This window comes from Tachypleus tridentatus, chromosome 2 (assembly GCF_004210375.1).
Source record: "Tachypleus tridentatus isolate NWPU-2018 chromosome 2, ASM421037v1, whole genome shotgun sequence".
Lineage (NCBI taxonomy): Eukaryota > Metazoa > Arthropoda > Merostomata > Xiphosura > Limulidae > Tachypleus > Tachypleus tridentatus.
Genome location: NC_134826.1, coordinates 94,831,364 through 94,855,220, shown reverse-complemented (window position 1 = coordinate 94,855,220; position 23,857 = coordinate 94,831,364). Strand labels below are relative to the sequence as shown.

At 30.8% G+C, this 23,857-nt stretch overlaps 2 protein-coding genes across 8 annotated transcripts in view; one reads left to right on the top strand and one right to left on the bottom strand.

Annotated features, from left to right (window-relative positions):
• LOC143244595 (protein spinster homolog 1-like) overlaps window positions 1-6,610 on the bottom strand; it is a 43,450-nt gene extending 36,840 nt beyond the window's left edge. For all 7 annotated transcript variants that reach the window (XM_076489564.1, XM_076489567.1, XM_076489568.1 and 4 more), the window contains exons 1-3: window positions 6,187-6,610; window positions 5,032-5,234; window positions 4,573-4,724 (exon numbers count right to left, since the gene is read on the bottom strand). In XM_076489564.1, coding sequence (XP_076345679.1) covers window positions 4,573-4,724; window positions 5,032-5,234; window positions 6,187-6,499 — 668 coding nt within the window. In that variant the 5' untranslated portion in view covers window positions 6,500-6,610. The remainder of the gene's footprint in view (window positions 1-4,572; window positions 4,725-5,031; window positions 5,235-6,186) is intronic.
• Window positions 6,611-6,661: 51 nt separating this feature from the next.
• Window positions 6,662-23,857, top strand: part of LOC143244593 (neurofibromin-like) — a 141,182-nt gene continuing 123,986 nt past the window's right edge. Inside the window, 10 exon segments of the mRNA XM_076489559.1 lie at window positions 6,662-6,807; window positions 14,955-15,098; window positions 15,385-15,477; window positions 15,976-16,044; window positions 16,578-16,696; window positions 16,829-16,935; window positions 18,891-18,958; window positions 19,840-19,915; window positions 20,047-20,153; window positions 20,513-20,578. Of these exon segments, the coding sequence (XP_076345674.1) occupies window positions 6,724-6,807; window positions 14,955-15,098; window positions 15,385-15,477; window positions 15,976-16,044; window positions 16,578-16,696; window positions 16,829-16,935; window positions 18,891-18,958; window positions 19,840-19,915; window positions 20,047-20,153; window positions 20,513-20,578 (933 nt within the window). The 5' untranslated portion in view covers window positions 6,662-6,723.

Below are 23,857 nucleotides of genomic sequence, written 5' to 3'. Positions count from 1 at the left end.
AAAATGACTAGAATAAATATGATTCCAAGGAAGAAGGAGGGAGATCTGGAAAGTGAATAGGGTGAGAGCAAAACTGAAGGCAGAACTTTCAGATGGAACACACAGAACTGTCATAAAATGTAGCCAAAAAGACACATTAATGAAACATGCTTGGGGAAAATATTCATTACTAAAAAACTAACAAAACCTAGAAATTGGTAGTCTACAAAGTACATAAAATAATGAACGTGGAAAATTATGAAATTTGACCTGAAACAATAAACAACATCTCATGTACAAAACCACTAAAAGAACTTGAAAGGTAACAGACCCTTAAAAATAAAACTTAAAGTTCACTTGAAGAACTGGCAAGGCAAAGGGCACAAAAGCAAAATCTACCCTGAAGAACACAAGCATAAAAAGGTACCTAGTTAATAATAAAATGACTCTATTCAAATCCACAACTAGATGTGACTTGTACCTAAACAAAAAGATACTTCTAAACTAACTGACACAAACAGAGAAAGAAAATACAGTATAAATAAAGAACCAAGATATCCACAATATTGGTTGATGTTACAATTACCCAAACAGCAAGTATAATGCAAAACCTTAACATATCAAAAATTACACAGAAACAAAATAATAAACTTTAAATGCAAATTTAAACAATAGTAATTTAGATGGTAAAAGAATTTAAAAGTCTAGTTTATCAGATACTGAACAAAAACATGAAATATGTAAAATATTGAGTGACGAAATTAGATCAATCTACACAATCTCATAAAAACTCAATAAACATGGGTACACCTTCTGGAAGTGAGGAATACACACTGAAAAACTTACCACAGATCTGCTGGGAAAAAGAACAATATCTTATCCAGTTGATTATATTGAGGTGTAGTAACACATGGAAAGTGCTACAGAAAGAAATTTCCACTCAGTAGTCACATCCTTCTTCATAAAAAATTGTAACACGAAAAAAATAAATCATTGACTGAACATAAGACACAAACTTCCCATGAACTAAAGCTGTGCTCCCCTGGAAAACATCTACTGTAGCCATTATATCAAAATATAATTTTTGATATGTAAGTCATGTGACAGCAACAAATGATATAAATTATGGCAGAGCAGTAGATAACACAAAAGCACTTCTGACACTTGTGTCAGAACCATTTTTGAATATCATATGAATTTCATTAATTATCATATGAAATTTTTAATTTATATGAACAAATTAGAATTTGGAAAACCAAAGAGTAGAAACAAGGGAAATCCAACACAAGGAGTCTAAACTGACATAAATTTGTGATCAAACACAATCAAATTTTGGAGTCATATGGAGAATGAGATAAAACACGTCTACACACTAAATTGCTAATCATGACAGACAAAGTTGTTCTAGAGGGAAGTAGCTGTGCCAATAAGACTGGTGGAGAATATTCACATGATCAGCACGTTTTGAGATGGCACAAAACTGATGGGGTATAAAACCTGGCATGCTATAGCAAAATATTTTTAGCAATGCTTTGAGAGCAGACCAGAATTGTGATAGCTTTGGGGGAGAATAATTAGTTCCATTTTCTGTACAGAAAAACAATAAAATATGATGATAGATTAGAGCTTTGGCTTTCTATTATTTATAAATAATACAGTATTAATTGAGAGGTTTAGTAATTAAATAATCACATACATTACAAAATAACCATACAAAGATTAGATAACTGTTGTCAAACTAAATTGCAGGATGTCACACATTAATGATGTAAAAAAAAACTATTATTAATATGTGAAGTTGTTCGATAACACAAACAAAAATCTATTATAACTAATAGGATGCTTTTATAAGATACAAAAAACTATTTCTATTGCAGATGCTTTATGTTATTAAATAAAGAATATACTTACTACGAGGTGATATCTGTTAAAAAAGTAAGCAAAATAAGATTTGGCAAGATTACAGAGGATTAAGTATGTTACATTAATATAATTTTTGATATGCAAGTCATGTGACAGCAACAAATGATATAAATTATGGCAGAGCAGTATATAACACAAAAGCACTTTGACACTGTCTGGCATGTAAGAAGAAGCAAGATGACACTGAAAACTTGTCACTTTTGAGAAGGCTATGTCCTTTTCCAATGCACAATATTTATAGACCCAGATCATAAATGTGTTTTCAGGTCTGAAATTTAGAATTTCCAAGACAGGGGTATCCCTTCTACTAAATGACATTGGAAAAAACCAAAAACATATGGATCAGTGTAAGGCATCAGGACCAAACAGAAAGATCTGCAATAAACTATCTTGGTTGGGGGCACAAAGTGCAACATCTTGTACAAAGTGAGAATTCACAAACACAAAAGTCAACAGTAAAAGCTGTCTGCTTGCCCCATGCAACAGTACACAACACAACCAAGAAGAATCTACACCTGAAACGAGGTCAACAGGATATGGGTTCAGAAAGATAAGGCTTACAGGCATACCTTCCATTCAACTATCACATGCATCAGGCAGCTGGAGAATGAAACCAGGTGTTCATGCTATTCCATACAAAGACATACCATTCAAGTTGCCAGATACAGCAATTATGAACTTTTGCATAATCAGACAGTGGAAACTAGTGCTGGGAAACCACTGTTCACATGAGCTACATTGGTAATGGAAAGTAAGCTGGGAGGAGTTGTATGATTTGGACATCAGAACTTTACAATGGAGCCTTTTACAATGGAAACTACACTACAGGGCTGTTATCTAGATATATGTTCATCAAATGTAGCATAACCAGATATAGGGTCAAAAACTGTAAATGGAGTGGTGAAGCTAAAAAAAAATCATTTTAACTCTAGGCTTACCAATATCTCAAAGTTTTGTTGAGTTACATTTAAAGTTTAAATAAATAACCTTATTATTAATGTATACCAATGAAATTAGCATTATAATTCAAAGTTTTATATAAGTTTTAATTCCTTTATTTCAAAAGAAACCTGTAAAAAAAACTTACACTTCATTTCTGTTGTCACAAGATGCACAAGCATTCACAAATCTTAACTTTAAACTCTATAACATCAATAGTGCTCTGTGTAAGCAGCACATTTCTATGTCTAAACAGAAGCTAAATTAATTACTATATTTATACATTATTCTTTCCAATTCCTTATGATCATTTCTTCCCTGCCACAGAAAATAAATTGTTCTAACTGCTGACATGCTCACTTTCTATACTTGGACCTAAGATTTAAAAGCCACATATATCTACCTGATGTACATGTTTATAGCCAATCATATGTACTCATTTTGAACTACATAACACTGTCATGAGGAAAATCATTACAGCATTGGAGAATTTGAAGTATGATGATCAAAAGAACAGTCTGAACAAAAACGAAATTTTTAGGCCTCCACATATTTTCATTATAAAACCAGATAAATAAGTTTTCTTAGTGGTATCAATCTAGTAATTTACATATTTCAAAAATCATATACAAGATCTAAAGAAATTAGATTGTCTACCCATATAATCAGAAGTGCAAAGCAAATTTGCAACATAAGTATCAGTGATCATTATTTTATATATATTTATTTAATGTTCTATGTTTTGTGAAAAATAGCTGAAATGGAAGTTTTTATGAATACGTAGCAGTAATACGTATACCTATGCAATATATGGTAACCAAAATGTACTTTGAAGATTATATGTTACGCCCTTTGAGCCTAACCCATAAACTTAAGAGTAAATATAGTAAACTAATCCTATGTCAGCATGTGTTTGTTCATGTACATACTTACACAACTGATTCATTTTTTTGAAAAATATAATATATAATAAAGTAAAACACAAATGCAATAAGAGGAAGCACTTAGAAATATTATTAAATCTTCAAAATTCCATCATCAGTAATTTAAAGGTATAAAACAAACACAATTGTAATCACAACAAAAATAAAATTATAATTTGTAATGCATTAGTATGCTTTTTGCATTCAAATTATTTACTTATGTCTGACCAGTTATATCACATTTTTGTTGTTATTACAATTGTGTTTGTTTTGTATCCATAGATTACTGATGATGTAATTTAGAAGATTCTTAGAGGTTTAATAAATGCTTCCTATTATTACATTTGTGTTTCACTTTATTATTATATTTAAATAATTAAGTACTACTAGCTAAGGAAATTTATTTATCTTAACTTAGCAGAGTGTAATATTTTTATACATTTAATGTTTAAATTTAAATGTTTCATAAATGTTTTGATTATTTCATTCATTTTTTGCTTTATTATTATATTTACCTAATTATGTACTCCTAGCTTAAGATATATATCTTGTTTTAACTTACCAGTTACCAGTGTGTATTGCTTTTTATATTTCCCTACAGAGATGCAAATTTCCTTAATATAGATCAATGGATTAATTAAGATATCTCAGCTCAAAAAGCTTGAATAACAACTAACAGTATCATTTGTGCCATTTAAAAATTTATATACAGCATAGTTTTCAGAATAACTCAGTTATAGTTGTTTTTTCACATCTATGTAAAATCAAAAATAAAAGCATTTGCCATATCAAAGTTTATAAAACCTACCTGCCTACAGGAATGGCAAAATAAAAAATGGCAAGCATTTTTGACCTCATTGAATGAAAAAATAAGTCAGCTATAATAGTTGGAGCAATAGTAGAATAGCTAGCTTCACCAGTTCCAACAAAGGCTCGCAACACCATGAAGAGGCCAAAATACTAGAATGAAAAACAATATGTAAATCCAATAAGCATGCTATGTATACATCATTACAAATGTAGCTTCTTTTAACAAAAAAATTTATAGTCACATCATAAAATAAGGAAATAATATTAATACATGGTTAGCTTCATTTAAACCAAATGATTATGACAAATATTAACAATTTTTTGCTTTTAATAAAAGTGAATACTTATTTTCCTTACTAGCATTTGATTTTTTTCTTTTATTATGATACACTGATGTTACAAAGTTTAGGGTTTTCTCATTAAAATGTACACTTATTGTGACAAATTGTCCACTTACCTCAGTAGGTACAAAAGATCCAAGAAGAGTTGTCAAGCTCCAAAACAAAACTCCACAACCCATGATGAGCTTCCTACTATATCTGTCTCCAAGGTAACCAAAGATAGGAGCCATAATCATGTAGCTAACAATAAAAACAGTCTGGAGCAGACCTGCTTCTGAATTATCTAACTTGTAATAATTTAGGATATCTGTTAGTACCCCTGCAAATCAAATAAACAATATCTTATGAGGTCTAATTATTGTGGAATCTCCTGAGGATAAAGTTTTTGTAGCAATAGTAAATAATTTTCTAACAATGAAAATCTATTTCTGATAGATGCTCCACTGACTCACATCTTGTTTTTATGATATAGTGCTACCCTCTGTATGCAATTGCTTTTGCTCACTACTAGTCATGAGGCTCCTACCTAATCTCATAAGTTTCCATGTGCTATTGCTTAAATGTTGCATGCAAATGAGCAAGTGACAACCCTTCATCTATACAAATGTGACAGTGCAACCTAGCACAGCTGGCTCTCTCTATACTGATTGTTCACTTGTTACTTTAAGAATAGGGATAAAAGTAAAATGCACCAGAAGTGGGCAAGAGGGATGAAAAGTGTGAACAAGATATCAGATGGGTAGTTTCTACCAAAACTTAAAACAGACATACTGTACAAAGTAGTGCAAACATCCATGATCTACTTAAAAGTTGAATATTTTTAAATGAAAGTCGATTTATGTTGTTTTAGATACATAATAGATGCATTGTTATTATGAACTGCTGCTTTTGTCCTTGGTGCTTGTTAAATGCAACTTTATATAACAGCTCAGGCACAAAGCCACCTGACTCAGTATGTAAAGGTTGAATGAACACAAAAATCCAAAGTTAAAAAACATGTAACATTGAATTGAATGCATATGCATGTATACAGCTTAACATTTATTCTCCATAGAAAACTTTTAGAAAAAAGATAATGAAAAAATTTTAATTTAAAATGGTGAATAAGGAACATCAAAAAAATATAGAAACAAATTAAAATGAAAAGATCATTTGGTCAAACCAAGTGGAGACTTAAAAAAAGTAAACAAACTAGGCTGGACTAAACTGACAGCTAGTATAACCAATTTAATATTAAACTATTTAAATTCATAATACTAAACATCCCTCACCTGCAACTGTGAATCTATCCATATAATTAATAAGGTTGATAAAAAATAAAATTCCGACTGAAATATACGCTCGTTTTGAATGCCTTTCTTCAGTTGTTGAAATTGTTGGTATGCCTAAACTCGAGTTTTGTTCGGGATATACATGCGAATAGTTAGCGGGATATCTTACATCTACAGTTGGAATAAAATCTGGCTCTCCGCTCTGGGTCCCCGAAGGCGATTCTGGACGATAATTATTATCTAATGCAGTTCCTCTAACCATTTCGCTCAACTTTAACAAGCCTAATGACTTTTCTGGATCTTCTTGGTACATAAGAGTTCCTAAAATATGAACGCGTAACTCAAAGCGTATATACTACATCAGAAGGTCACACTCGTCTTTCTTAAACAATAACGCCATATTGAATCTTGTAATCGTGATGTCACGAAAAAATTGTGAGCATGCGCAATAATTTCATTCATTTAATCATTTTTTATTTTTCTCAAGATGGTGGCGGTTAGCCTATAGGAGAAGTAATCAATTGTTTGTCTCATTTAATGTGCTTTGAAAATTTCTCCACAATGGCCACTCAAAAGCCAGTGGAATGGGTTTCTGCTCTTATCACAAGATTTGAAGAACAGGTATTTTTTTTGTCTTGTGTTTTGATATTTATTTCGATGCTCTAAAGCCAGTGACCAGATAATCCGAATAGCAGTCGTCGTAGATAATACTGGTAGTTAATACATAGATGCTAGGTTTGGCGCTCTTCACAGTATAGTTTGTGAATGGAGAGAAAGGGTACACCCTCTCATTGATACAAAATGGTGGAACTGGAAGAATGAATTTTACCTTGTCGCGTTTTCTTCTGATGCCTGTCTGTCAAATATTTGAAAGCAACGCAACACAATGTTCAATTCGTTGAAAATGAGAGTAAATGTAACATCATTGTCATAGGCATGTGATATATACTGAAATGGAACATAATGAAACTAGAATCAAAGTTGTAGCTATAAATGTGAAACATTAAAAAATAAGTACTTGGCTAGATAATGAAATACAATGTTACCTAACTATTAAAGAGCTAATTTATAAAAATTTCCAGCATTCAGTTTTTAAGTGGGGGTTAATAAAATGTGGTATCACAACAAAGACATTTTCATGCATTTCTATCAATTATAATTATGGGTGTTTCTGTTAGTTTTATAATAGGATCAGAGGAGGGCTGTTTGGATGTTCCAAGGAATGGTATTCTTAAGGCTATCATATAGGGATAAATCAAAACTTTTTAAGGTATTTTCTCATTGAAAGTTATCTTAATTTAAGTTCAGAAAATGATCCAGGGGACTGATAGGATAAAGGCTTCCGATCTCTTTGTGTTATAACATGAGTATACTAAGAAAATAGAGAAAAAACAAATTTAAGATTGGGAAGATACAGGTCAGACTCTAGCAATTTTGGAATAGGGTGGTTGGATTACAGAAATAAGTACTGTCTTCAGAAGTAGAGGCCAGCCATTTTCAAGAGTTTAGGAGAGGGAAGTGATGATTTCATGAAAAATAAAAGGTTTGTTTAAATGTTTTACTTTCTCAAGAGTAGATGTGCAAGGATAGTCTTGAAGGACTGAATGGCTTTTTCTCTCTATGTTATAAATCAGAACGTATTATAATATTAAATAATTTTAGTCATGAAAAAATTTTTCATTGTGGTTATAGTATATTATATACTTAAGATTATCTGTAAGAAATTTTATTACGTTATAGTTAGTCTAATTCCTAGTTTGAGAGCACCTTTACCTTCTGGACTTAATCCTTTGGACAGCTGTACAAGATGATCATATTAACAGACTTGTGTTTCCAAATAATTTCTTGTGTGTACAGTATTTACTATGTCAAAATATGTATGTGTGGTTTTTTATATTATTTATCATATAGTGATGTTTTATAAACTCTTTTTAGTAGGATACATTACTAAAGGTTTTACTTATGAGAAAAATAATTTAAAAGCCTCCAGTGGCACAGTGGTATTCTGTGGATTTACACTGCTAAAAACCAGGTTTCAATTTCCGTAGTGAGCAAAGCACAGATAGCTCATTATGTAACTTTGTGCTTAACTCTAAATAAACAAAAATAATTTTAAAATATGTGTAATAGTTTAATAATTATCACTAACCATAATGTTTTAATAGTAAATAAAAGCTGTCATTATTGTACAGAAATTTGTAAAATTACTTTCATAAATTATTTGTACTATCTGTAATTTTTTTGAGTCAATAAAAACTCTAGAATAAAGTAATAGTATTATAAAATACATGATATAGCATTTTGAATCATCTGAAAATGAGTAATTAATATCTAAGCATCCATCTTATTACTGATTTTTTTATGCTGACATCCATATTAAGGAAATTTAATATATTCAGATATATTTGATTTCCAGGTTTAAATGTAAATGTTTTAGTAAATATTACCTTTAGTTTGCAAAAATTACTTAAAAATTAACATTGAGCCATATTTAATATAAAAATAAATCCCAATATAAGTAATATCATATTCAGATAGATATCGTAAATGAAGACACTTTTCTTTTTTAGATAATTAGTTAAATGTCTGGATGAAAAGCTAATATCACTCTGTTTAATTAGATTTAAGTAAAAAAAGAAGTAAGGATACTTAAAAACAAGCAAGATAAAATTGTTTATTTAAATTCAACCTTCAAACAGGTAACAATTACCTGTTTCCTCCAACCAACAAAATTTATTACCTAGTTAAATGAACAGTACACATCACAACATCAGATAAAATATATCACAAGTTTATAAGTTTACCCAGGAAAAAAATAAACTAAGCAACAACTCTAAACTTGAGCCTCCAAAGCTTAAACCTGTCAGTCTTATTGTTCATGTTTACATCAGCTTATCATTCCTTCCTGATTATCTCTTGCCTTTTGCTCAAGAGCCTACTGGGTTCCTATTAGGCCTTGCAAATTTACACCCATGGCTTTACTGGTTGTTAGGTTAATTATTCTGTTTTTACAAGTCTTTGACACATTAAAACTCTTTTCCTATATATTTAATCAGTTTTTGTTTCGTTTAATTTTAATAAATGATGAGATGGCCCTAGTTATATAACTTCTATTCAATATAGCAAAGAAAACCAGTTATATTTTCATATTATATGCCTTACCTAGGCATGTATGGTAATGGATAATGGATATTTTGGGATATTTATTATTTTTGGAATTACTTGTATTTTAAACTAGATATACAAATTATATGCTGCATAGATATGTTTTATTTTTTCAAGCATATTATTTAATAAGTGTGACTATATTAACTTATTGACCTTAAGAACAAAAAAATATGAAAAATTTCCAATGTTTTTTTCTATCTGATCCAATATATGAGTTTTTCCAGTACTCTTCAAGATCATCGTTAAACTCGTGCATCATTGGCATACTTCAATAATATACTTTTTGACTAATAACAAAAACAAATCAGTTTTGATGTATTTTCCAAAAACAGACTACCACAACACAAGTTTAATGAATTAACTGGTTTATTTATTCATGTTTCTGACATTTCCCAAGGTTTTAACACTTCACCACAGGAGCCTTCTAATACTGTCATGGGAACTGGTAACACTGATAGTCAGAGATATTACTGCTGTTGTACACCACATAGTTGATCCATTCTATTAGGTTGAGGAATAATTCGTGAGCGTTTTTAAATAATTTCATTCAAGCATTACATGCAAGACTATACAATACTTCAATGCATGAACACATTACACCCAAAACATTTATTATGATACTTTATTTCATGTAATACCTAGGTATATAGTATGCATTGTTTTAAACGAAATTGCAAGAAATTAAATGGGAAAAGCAGATGGTGTCGAAAATGCTCGATTTTGTCCATTTGACATTCCATTTAATGAGCTGAAAATGAAAGCAAAAATTAAAGACATATGAAAATCAAACACACCATCTATTAGAGCAAAAAATTATCTACCAAATGACATGAAATATTTTGCGAAAGCGTTTCATTTATGAATATATTTTTTTAACTTGAAAAAACGCTCACGAATTATTCCTCAACCAAATATTTTCAGATCTAGGACTCCTAACCCACTGCTTTTGTTACTGAATCTGACCATTCTTTGAAATGATTTACCACTTAAATTTATTTCCAGTGCTTAAAGATAGACAAGATGATGCAGAATACCAACCCACTTCTTTTCAGAAGGGCACAAAACTACCCTGCTACCTTTCAGTAGACAACAAGTTTCTCAGTAGGGAAGGGTTCAACAAACGATGCAATAAATGTTTATGGTGGCAAGGAACTGGGGATATAAAACTATATATTTCTTTTTAAAGTGTTAGGTAAGAGTAAGGCAGGAATGAGACAAAAAAGTACCTGGATGGAGCAAATAAATCCTCTTGCTATAACCTTGGTTGGTGTGACCAAGTTTATGATAATACGATATCCGTCAGAGTTTCCATACTATAATTTCTAACAATATGCATCTGTTTATACTTATGTTTATTGTTCTATTACTCTTTGAGCTGTTTTTAACTAATAACCCCACTATACAATTTGTAATTCACTCAGTGAGTGTGCAGTTCACATTATTGTATTGAAATATGTAACATACAAGATGTCATAGATATACTTCATGAATAATTTTTATAATTAATATTTTTAATCATAAGTAATCTACCCTTACAAGTTTTCAAGTTTTATGTTTCAGTTATTCTTATAATAATAAATAAAGAATACACATAAAAAATAAATACAGTACTTCATTTCCACTAAAGGGATTTTTTATATTTTTTATCATTCTCACATAGATGGGAAGGCATTGGTCAAATACCAGTGTGCTGTACTTGACTCAGCATTTGTGTTTCCTTAGTTCCCAATAACATTTTCTCACTCTTCAGTCAACATTTTTACAGTGATGGTCTGCCTGTCTTCCATGTTCTTTGGTTTCTTTGTAATGGTCAAATATTTGGTTCTCAGTTATTCCTTTTAAGCTGGCTGTAAAACCATTTGTTTTCAGTGGGTCTTTTAGGATTTTCCTCGAAGTTATGTTTTTAATTATATTATTCCACTATTCTATAGATGTGTGCCTTCAACTTACTTTTTTCAACATTATTTCCTTTGTTGTGATCTTCAGAATTTGTTTAGATTGGCTGCATTTCAGTCTCAATCCTACTACTCTGTATTACCTTCATTTAGGGTTATTTTTTTTCACATGTGAAGTAGGCTTGATTTACATTTTCATCTTTGTGATATGGTAATTTTGATACCATGGCTCTTGTTTCTCTATCATTTCCTATACGAGTCCCCTTAGGGAACTCTTGTGTCTCTTATTCCTTTTGGATGTGACCTCTTTGGTGATTTCTAGCTTGTTATTGTAGGAATTTCCACAGTTATATCATATTGTTTTCAACTTCTTTAGGTCATGGTGGCTTACTTGACTGCACAAAACTATGGCAAATTTTCTCAACCCAAATGAGCCATTTCTACATATATATGGCTTTTCCTCTTCCACCATGTTAGTCAGACGTTCATGTATTTTGAGCCCTCAAAAGTTTGAAAGTCAATCTTTGGGCTCCTTTCTCTCACACGTGGATTTCCATATTTGTGGTAAGCACATCACATGTGGCACTTTGTTTTAGTTTTGTGTTTGACACTATTCAGCCCAAAAACCACACATTTCCACTACCTCTGTTTCAGAGGATTCAGTTTGGACTCTTGACCATGTTTAACACCAAGTCTTCAGTATATATTTCTCTGTCTGTATATCCCTGAGCTGGTGGGTACTTGTAGGCATGCCATTATCATCTCTTTTATCCATCTGATGTTATGGTTCATTGTTGTTTATGTTGTTTTCTTTACTTCTTTGGCCATGAGGCACTTGCTCCTAGAACTGTCTTCCTAGCTTTGAATGTTTTATTTTGGGCACACATCTGCATGTTTTACTGATCTATCATGTCTGAAGATGCTCAGACCCTGCTGACAGGTTGACTCTCTTACCTAAGCCTTTACCATTTCCATGGTGTGGTTCTTTTGTCTTGTTTTTTTGAGTGTATTTTCTCGCACTATGGACATCCTATCATTATTGCCTTTTCATATCATCTTCACTTTTTATTTCCACTCATTTGGTTTCCAATCCAAAATTCTGAAAATGTTCTGAGTCTGGTGTGCTTCAGCTTCCTTTTATATGCTTCAAAGACATTTCTTCCTTTTGAGAGCCATCATTCAATTTTATCTTGGTATTTACCACAGGGGCATGTTCATCTTCCTGTACCTTCTCCAAATGTGGATGATTGTATATTTTCTCCATTCATCTTCCCTGTATGGTCATTCAGACCCAGATTGTCTTCTTTGTTCTGTAATATCTATTCCTTATTAGCTTATGACTTCTCTTGCCTCTATCCATCAACATTTCTTGTGTGTAATTTTCCAGGTGGGGGTGTGTGGATTGTCTCCTTCATTCTATATGGTCTATTTACTATTATCTCATGCTTTTTCTTGCCTCAAGTCATTGCCATTTCCTATATGTGATTGTCCAAAAACCTATATTGAGCAGGGGGAGTTTAGAAGATGTTAAGTCCATGTGCCCTTGGTCAGTGCCACCTGAAAGAAAGTTTTTTTTCTGCATGACTGCTTTGGTAGTGTCTATATAAATCTCTTTCAGGCCATTCTACACTTTACAAAAAAACAAAAACAAAATGAAAACATCAGGTATGTGTCTGTCATCAAACCTGCCTTTCATGTGCTGTTGTAATCATGGTAACTTATTGCACTGTCTCCCAGTGTGGGATTTAATTCCAGGTGATTGTATCTTATGGCAGCATTTCATGAAAATTTCCAATGTTCTCTTCCAAGAAAAGTCCTCCTATGCCCCATTTCTTCTGGTGATATACAAGAGAACATTTGGTTCACCAGTCCCAAGCTACTGAGAAACTTGTACAGAGAGTTCCTCATTAAACAGTGCAATCAGATTTGTACAAGACCAAGTGGATGCACCTTTTGGTTGGGAAGTAGGACTGGGATGTTAACCAGCAGTGTAGTACAGGGTGTCCCACTAAGTTATGAACAAAGCCATTCTCAATGTTTAGAGCCAGCTGGTTGGGTCTTAGGTTCACCTCAAGGTACAGCTGTGGATGCTACTCCCTCTACCTTATTTTTGTGGTGAATATATGATATATATCTTCAATATAGAATAGCCTAACTTTAACCATGGGCATACTATACACTTGTGTTTAGCTGTCTACCAATATAGTACAGGATGATTAAATAATCTGTTATTCTACCCAACTTAGTGATAAATTAGCACTAAGCATAAGATTTTTCTGACATTTTTGGCTACATCACTTTTATTGGCCAAAGATTATTTCATGCTTGAGATGGATGTCACACTCCATGGGTTCTACCTTTTTGGTGTTATTTTACAAAAGGAGCTTATCTTTGTAATTTCTTTGCACTGGCTCCTCCACCTCTTCTGTGTGAAATTCTAGCTCGCGGTGATGCAAAGAGTTGTGTAGAATTTCTGAAGTTGACATTTTCCTTACCTGAAAATGTATTATAGCTAGATACATCTCTGCATCACCTTCAACCCTTCCTTCCCACTTCTTGTGTATTTAGTTTACCTCTTAATAATGAGCATCTTATCATGTGCTTGTACTCATGGTGATTACTGTGTTTGGTGATTGTATTGCTCTCTTATTGGTGGAGGACTGTAGTTTAATGATGATTATATCATAGGCTGGCACAATACACATTGTCATGTGTAGGGTGGGAGCTTTGTCCAAGACTTGTGATCTGCAGAAAATTATATACCAACTTGCACAATGTAATAAATCTGGTGGTGCAGAGAGGTATTGATTTAAAACACATTTTTTAGTAAGGAAAATGTTAACTTTCTAGGACTTTCCTGGTATAAAAAAAATTCACTACACTTTTGAATGTTTCTTTTTTATGCCTTTCTCCTGTGTCTTTATTATGCTTTGCTATCCTGGTTGTATCTGTAAGATGCTTTTTTGGTTGGTACTTTCATTATTGTGAGCCATTCTCCAGTTTTGTGTCATGCTCTCTCATTTAGTGAAATATTTAGTCTCTTACCATTGATGCAGTTACCTTTTCCATTTTTCTCTTATTCTGTGTTCCAAAACTTTTGAAATTTTAATGTGTGATATTTTATACACCTTTAGTCTCCTTTTCTTAGAATTTTGGCATCTTCAGGCACTTTAGACCTAGTTCTTTATATTTCCTACTCTGGTACTATTTATGTTTCTTCTTCCAACATATACTTTCAATTTTTTTTTACGAGAACAGTAAATTCTCAACTTTATTTAAATAAAGTATTTAAAAGTCAACCTGCTTGTTTTCATTCTCTTTTTTTTGTGGTAAGTAATAGATTTGCCCTGATTTCGAGCTTTGAACCATCCTGTTTCCACACACAGAATATTTTTTTTCCTTGAGAGCTGGTTGGTGTTTCACATTTTAGGTTGTTTATTGGCTGCTGTGTGTTAGTACATTGGATTTTCTGAGGTTTTTTGTTGTTCATTTGAGCATATGTTCATATTGTCACTTTGTGCTTGTGATAATGTTCTAAATGATTTAGCTATTGTATGGCATCCTAGCTTTTCCATTATTGATTGAAAAAATTTAATTGAATAGTTTTTCATAAAAAATGATTACTAAATTAAATGCTAAACAAAATCAGATCTGAAAAGATAGTGTTACCTTGACACTTAATGGATGGTTTTCAATTTTTTTTAGCTTCCTTGCAGAAGTGGACCGCAGACCACACATTCCCGTATCAATGTTGAACAAAATAAAGAAAGCCTAATAAATATAAGCAAGTACAAATTTTCTATGGTAATATCAGGCTTAACAAGAATTCTTCATTCTGTTAATGAAATGGTAAGTTGCATTTTTATTTAATAATTTCTTCATTCATATATATATATATATAATTAAAATGAATTATATATGTAGGTAAGGAAGTTAAGGATGAAATAGCTTTTTCTTACTTTGATGAAAAATTATAATTTTTCTTTTCAACGTGATTTAGCAGTTATGATTGTTGGACCTTAACAAAATCTGTGTAATTAAAGTTTTCCTATATGGAAAGCTTTATAACCATTTGATGATGGAATTTATTTCTGTAAAAAAAAAAAAAAATCTAAAAATTACTCGTCTTTTTTAACGCACACATGGCCAAATTCAACAAGAATTTGAGAAAAACTTTTATGAGTCTCAGTTGATCGTATTAGATACACTGGAAAGGTGTCTTAGTGGGGTGAGTACTGAACATTAAACAAAGTGTTTGGTTGAAATCAAAATTGTTGAATTTTACTGTTTTAGAAACTTCAAAATATGAAATGAAAACAAAAACTTTCAGTAAAGATTTATCATGTTGAAAAAAAGGAAGAGATTTAGAGGAAGTGGAATAAAGATAATAAAAGACCAGTATGTTTGTAGAAAAGAATGAAGGACTTACCATGTAATGATAAGTACTCTTACGTTAAAAAGTGTAATTGATTTGCACAAAACAAAATCTAACAAATAAGAATAAAATTAAATAGAATATATTTAAATTAAGGAAATATAAATGTAGTCTGAATATGTTGTTTTGTTAAGTGAGCTTCTGTAATTATTAAAAAAGAATTAGAACTTGATTATTTCATAGTTGAAGTATTTATCAATTTAAATCAAAAGTATGAAAACCCCTTTTGGATTTTTATCAAATATACGCTCAGTTATTTACAAAGAAATTCTTAATTTTTTCCTCTTCCAGCAACCTAAAGAAACTACAAGATATGATGAAGCAATGAATGTTAAAGCACTTTTAAAGGAGTTGTGTCAGGTAAAGCTTTGTTATAATTAATAAGATTATGGTCAACAGTATGGTATGATCAACAGTAAGTGTGTGTGTTGCTCTTTCATGTTTTTTTGGCATGACTATTTTGATATATAATAAAAAAAAAGTTTGAACTGATCTGAAAATTGTGGAAGGTCATTACCTTAAACTGAATGTATATATGTGAAATAATGGTATGTAGGTCTAATTAAAACAATTCATAAAGTAAGAGTGAAGGATACTTTGAGAATTTTTATGAGAATGTTGCAGTTGGATAACAGTTATTAGCTTTGTATTCTACTGGTGGCTTGTTAAAATTTGAGGTAACTAATTGAATGCTTCTGTATTAACAGATCTTACAAACATGAGTATAATAGAAGTTCACATTGTAAAACATACTTAAGATATAAAAAACAAAGTTTTTTTTATTGTTTGATAGCCAAATCAAAGTACTAATTCTTGTTGTAAAATATTTCAGTGTTTTTCAAATTATCTTTTGATTAAATTATGCTACATTCTTTTTATGCATTTTGTTTTAGTTTATAGATATGCCTAATGAAAATCCAATGGTGATCCAGCTCAAAAACCTTGCTTCAAAAGTTTTGTTTGCCCTTAGCTTGAATAATTTTGGGGCTGTTTTCAGTAGGATATCTGCCAGGTCAGTAGACATATCTTTGCATGTTTTTTTGAAAGGGTGATAAGTGCTGTTGGTATCCTCTTGAAATAGTAAAGTGTTGAGATAGAAATTGTCAAAATCACAACATTATAAGTATTTTTTTTTTATTTAAAGGCTTGAAGAACTTTCAAAAACTAATGAGGAGAACCCCGATTTTATTGACATTGAGCTCATTCAGCATATCAATGTAGATGTAGGTAGACTCATCAAACTGCTGAATGGTGAGCTTAAATTTTTGAATTTCATATCACATTGAATATAAAATACAGCAGTTTCATTTTTGAAATGTTGATATAAGGTTTGTATTCATCCTTCATTAAACAATAATTAAGCTTCATAAACTTAAACTTATTTTTTCTTTTTCATTGTATATTTGGTGTATTGTGACTAAACGTGGAATTAATTCATTTCTTCCAGGAAATGAAAAAAGTTATTTTTCCAAAATAATATTTGTGATAGACATAAAATGTTTTTTACTCATCATTCATTTGTGATTGACTTTAATAACAATGCTGTTCCTTTTTCTGTTCGTCACTGTTTTGTGAGTTTCTGCAATATAATGTCTGTTGTATTTTTATTGATTTACTTCTGTGATGCATCTTTATTAGGTTTAAAAAGTTTGGAACATTAAGAGAGTGTTGAGTTGAAGTACTTATATCATTAATTTGATGTAAATATTGATGTCTTCATTTTTCACTATAAATTGAGTATGAAAATGTCACCAAGGTTCTTGAATATATTATAAGACTTTATTATTGTAACTGTATTTTCACTCACTAATTGTTCCAGTCAAAAGTTCTTACTCAATAAGCAGCAAGTTTCTTTGTCAGTTTCATACTTGGTCTTATACATGATGGTAACCACTAGTGTTAAATGCCACTATACTAATGGTGATATTTAAATTTCACATAGCACATAATCATTAATATTAAATTCTAATTCAAGCAAGCTACTTATTTAAAGTAAAACTAATATTAAGCCTGGTAGTGAGTATAACTAAATAAATATGCATTTTCTCCATTGTTACTTAAAAAGACTGGAATGCATTGTATCACCAGTTGGATACACTCACTGTTAATGTAATTTTTGGTTGTAATCCCAAATTTTCATTTTCATTTGTGGTGATAAAAAAGTTTTTATTAGGAAAGTTTAATGCTCAAATTTCTGCTAATAATTTACAATAAATAACAAACATTAACATTAAATTTTATACACTCGTTATTCTTAAATATTTTTGTTTTAAATATTTATCTTTGTCAGTTAAACTTAATTCCATTGTGTTTAGAACTTATAAAACAAACTGTATACAACAATGAAAGACTAATAGTTGAACTACTGACCATACACTAGAATACAAGGTGAAAAATAACCTTGTTAAGAGATTGAAATAAGAACTTCTGAACATGAAGATGGATGCTAAAGTTCCATGTTTAAAAAGTTCCACACTTGAGCCTGACTGAAAAGCTAAAAGTTATTAGGCAGGCAACAACTACAACTTTAGAGAAGACTTTAGATTTAGAATTCCAAAACAACTGAAGAAGTTGAAATTTCTACAGAAAAAAAAAGTATAAAACTGAAAAGGGATTAACAAACTCAAAACTGAAAGCTGTCCTGGGGACCCAGGAGATTATTTCTACTCTTCTAGAAATAAAGTATCATTTTTTCACAGTAAGTTTAAATGTATTTGCTTTAAGAGGTTTACTTAAATTTATGTTACATTCATGTTTCTTGATTTATTTTTAACATTAAGAGTTAAGTTGGCTTTTGAATTTAACAATTTGTTGTATGGCTTGAGCTGAAGACTTGTTTATTTACTCATCAGCACAAGTCAAAGCAGCAGAAGACATTTTGATTCTCATACATCAGGCAAAAAAAAGGTTTATATTTAAATAAACAATAGATTTCATTTAATAAATGTATTTTATTAGTAAGTTTAATTGTAAGTAATCAAAGAAAAAGTTTATTCAGTACTTGAACTTGTTTTATTTTCCTTCTAAAATTCTACACATTTATATTGAATTTTTCTAAAATTCTATTGAATGTTTTTTCCTTTTCATGTTGGGATATTAATTTATTATTAAATATTTCTTAAATGTGTCATGTGTAAGACATAAATAAGATTTTTTATATAGGTGTAATTTCTCCTTTGCAAGTTAATGTTTTTATTTATTTTAAGAAATCAACCAGAAGCTCAAATGTCTTAAGAAAAATGCTCACCATGTTTTAATGGTTAGCTTAGAAAAGGTAGGTGAATTCAAGTTAAAATTATTGTTGTTTTTAAATAATTTAAAGTTCTAAATTTTAAAAAAATCAAAAGGTGATTGAAATATCTAAATGTTAGAAGAAAATAACATTCTAATAAAATCTTAAAGATTTATTTAAAAAATGTGACTTAAGTTTAGGGTTTTTTTAGAGCAAGCAATTATTATAAATTTACATGTATGAAGTTTGGAATCAAGTGTAGATATATCAAGAATCCAGAAAAAAAAATTGTGATATTCTTTACAATTATGTAGAAAGTCAGCATTGTAATTTTTAAAAACAAGTTTCTTGTATCATTATTTTGCAAATATTTCTGTTTTTAACAATCATGTATTTAAAATTATAGTTTCTTTGGGGATTTAAACATAAAGAATATTAGCTTTTTTAATTTTCTTATCATAAGATTTTGATAAATGGATTGTATTTCTATGCTTATAATAGCAGTTGTATACTGTTTAGGTTTCATAAGGGCTTAATTTGTATTTTTGCATGACTTTAATAGAATTGAAAGTATTAAGTTGATGCTTCATCTCTGTAACCAACTGGCAAAGAAAATGTGTCCCATGTTACCAGGGAAATTTATCTGTTGTTAATTATTGAGAAGAAAATCTTCATGTTAAAGAAGAAATATCATAGAAATTATTCATTTGTAATTTTTTTCTTTTAAGACTCTTTCATTTCATCTTATCTGTCCATGCTGTAAATGTGGGTATTATATACTTCTTGTACATAAATTAAAAGGAACTTATAAAAGCAGTTTTGGTTACAGTGATGATTAATTCTAGAAAAATGTAAGCTGTACTTAACTACATCTGTAATTCTGTAATGATTAAGGTTTATAAATTTCCATTATTGATATATAGGCCATTTGGAGTTGGATGGATACATATCCTCAAGAATTCATGGACCTTCAGAAAAAAACGAATGAGGAATTAGCAGGTTGGTTATATTTAAGCTTTAAATTTAGAGATATTAGTTTTAATAAAGACGCTTATTTTTGAACAGTATAAAGATTTAAAATTTTCAGTTGTGTAAATTTTCAAAATATTTTGTTTTATATTTCTTTTCAGATTGCTGTGACAGACTGTTTGAGCTACTTGATAGTTTTGCCGAAAATAATAACAAGAAGAAAGCATCAGTGTGGCCACTTCAAATAATGTTACTTGTTTTATGCCCTGTGAGTACTGCTGTGTGTAACATCAAATCTCTCTATTTCACTTAATTGTACACTACTTTGAAGCAGTTTTCAAAAAGTACATATCTAACATGATTTAACTTATAATTTGAAGGTTGTTAAACAATCAAGTTATATTTTGATAATTTCTCAAATCATACTTTCTTTCTGCTTGAATGAATGTTTTTATGTTAAGTAAATTTAATCAAAGAAACATATCCAATTATAATAGTCTATAGTTATTTCTGTGTTTCTGAATACAAGAGTTTTGTTAGTGTTTATTTACTGAAAAATATTTATTTATGCAGTTTTAATTACAATTTATGATTGTTGTCTGTGCTGACATTATTTGTTTTTTGTAGAAAATTTTAGAAGAAATTGTTAATGCTGATTCAGGAGCACCATGCTCACCAAGACATTTCAGGAAGGTAATAAAACCATGCAGTTTTCTCTTTGTCTTTATACATATTTGTAGATGGCAGAATACTTATGATTAATTTAATATGCAAAGGGAAAATATTGTAACAATAACATTGAACATTGTTTTACATTGGATGATGTTCCCTGCTGGTACAGTGGTAAGTCTATGGATTTACAGTACCTAAACCAGGGGTTTGATTCCCCTCAGTAGACTCAACAGATAGCCTGATGTGGCTTTGCTGTAAGAAGACACACACATTGGATGATGCTTTAAACCAACTACAGACAAAACCTAAAAAGAAGTATTACACACAAGACAGAGAAATAGATCTAAAGTAATAAGTGATAACATGGAAAGGATAAAATATGTCTTATTAATAAAAAAAGATATTTGCAGAAGTAGGATTCACACAATAATAGGGCATACTGCGTATCAGATCTTTGTAAATCTTGCATGTAGTAAAAACATTATATTCATCATACCTCATATTTTTACATTTAAAACTACATCCAGTCATGGGAAGAAAGTTACCTTAATGAAAAAAAAGTTTAGATAAATAAATAATACATTTTACTACAATTGGATTACTGAATGTGGTAAGTGAAGCATATATCCTTAAACTGGCATTTCATCCCCTTAATGGTAACATGAACTGCATAATAATAATACTACGTAAGATGTTCAGGTCAAACCTTAATTCTGTTTAAAAAATTACTACTAGTGTAAGTTCTGCATTTAGAAAAACAATTATAGTGTTTAGTGATTGGATAAAAAATTCTATTACCATTATTCTGAGAACATTTACTTGGAAACCATTAAGTAACTGACTCTGGTTGTCATGGTTTTATGTATGTGAGAGGTTAGACTGAGATTCTTCTACAGTGGGTGTCTGAGACTTGTTGGTGATAAATTTGAACTCTAAATGGATGGCACATAATCCACTTGTTTTAAAATAATACATTTAAAATAAGTGAAATTGAAATGTACCTACCAGAATATTTTCTTTTTACAATAGAATATCACAGTTTTATCTAAAATTCTAAATAATTCTCTTGTGAAAAGTCCACACAGGCTGATTAAGTTACTTTAGAATCCAATTAACAAAATTAATTATATTTCTCTACTTTGTTCTTTATTGTACAATTTGCAATAAATTCTCTTATACTACTCTGTGGGTTACCACAGTTGTATGTTAATCTTTAAATAATTTTCTCCTTTTCATCAAAGTCCACACAAAAGGGTTCAATTACTTTAGACTACTCTTTTGCAAGATGCATCTGTTCTCCTTATCTGTATTAAATTGTGAATTCACTTTGAAATGTCGTTCATTTTAGCTAATCATTCACACAGCAGCTAAGTTCACATTTTATAACTCTTTTTTTTGATGGAACATTACTTTTTCTCTACTTGACTTGTGCTCATTTAGTTGGCTATATTTATACATTATTTATTGAGGCCTCAAACTTTCTATAAACTATGCGAGTGACAGTATAGTGTAACCATACTCTTTTAAGGTAACAAGAAGATTTGAGTAAAGTAGCATCAACAGTTGAGCCACTCATACAACATACAACTTTTATTAACATGCACAATCAAATTTGTCAGATCTATTACCTTTAAAATTATTACTTTTAACCTTCTTGTTTTGAAAAGTAAGTAATTAAATATAAATTCACCAAATAAACTAAATAACAACAATTAAACTAAACAGTCTTGTATATGCAACAATAAGCTCCTTTTCAAGAAAATATTTTAATGATTTTTTTTTCAGTAGAAACAAAAACTGTTCTTAGTTTGTATAGTCTACACCAGCATTTGAAGTTTTCTTTTTGATCACTTCTCTTAGAGCTTCCTGTATGGTTTTACCTTGACAGTATCTTTTGTCTTCATCTTGATCTTGAGTTGCCTTTCTAATCTATCTGTATTGTGGCACAATAGAATTTGTACCTCTTTCCTCTGTTTACTAGTCATTTCTCCACTTATGTGAATATCCTTGTATATCTCATCTCCACCTAGTGGTATAAGGCCTAGTAGGTCTTTATCTTTTATAACAAAGTCACTTCTCTCTGGATCTGTATCTGTGATAACCACACCTTCCATCTTCATCTTTGCCTCAATAGTTGCACTTGTAAGGTCTTCTTCACTCTCAAAGTATCTCTTCAATAGATTAGAATGGTAGGCTTTAGTCATCCCATCCACTTTCTCTTTATAATACATTACTGACTACTTCTAGTACAGCAAATGGTCCTTTCCACTGTCAGGTTTGTTGTTGGCTGTGTATAGCAGAACTAAGGCCTTTTTCCCAATTTTAAAATGTCAATCATTGACCTTGTTATAAAAGTACTTCTCACTGCCTTTGATGTGCTTAACTTCACCATTAGAAATGCTTTGATAGTCCTGGTTCAATACTCCTTTCCAGTCCTCTCTTTTGCTTGTCTCTTTCTTTGTCTTGAGCTTTCTCTCCAGCACTGTCTTGAAAAGTCTTTCTTCTAGTCCTGTAGACCTACATTCAGGTTGTCACTCTTTGATACTCACAAGGACTTACTCTAACTTTACATTTTTCCATGAGCTTGTAGTGATTGTGGATGCTTCATCCACCTTTCTGTCTGTTTTCTCTAAATTCCTAGTACTTGATATGATTCCAGTCACAAAGTCTTATATTGGTTTTGTGATAAACATGGTTTCAAGTTCTCATACATAATATAGAGTATCCACCTTATTTTTGTGATGGGAATCTTTCTCACTGTTCCATCAGTTAGCACTCACAAGTACACCTTGCTTGTAATTTGGTTATCACGTACTAGTCTGGTCATTACTGCTGCACTACTGCACCCAGTGTCTCATAGGACCTTCACTTTCTTGTCCTTGGCATAGCCTTTGCCTGTTAGCGTGTTGTGATTTGTTGATATCTTTCAGTACTTGTAATATGCTCTGATCATTGCTGACACAGGTGATCCATTTTTCTAATTTCAGCTGAAATTAGTCATGCAGTGATTAATCATGGAAATGACACTTCCTTCCTGTGGTGAACCTGATGAGTTTTCTTGATTCTGTTTGTTCTGGCAGCAGCACTATCTTTGTGAGTAGCTGTATCTACTTTATGTTGAGATTACTGATGTTGCTTGTTAGTAATGGGCTTGCCCTCATTTACAATGTATCCTGTTTTATAATAAATATAGCATCTCTTCTCCCATTTTTCTGTTAATCTCCTGTTGCCTTTGGTAGACTGTTGCTCCTGGTCAGGCACTATTGGTTTTCGACTTTAACTGGATATTCTTGGACTTGT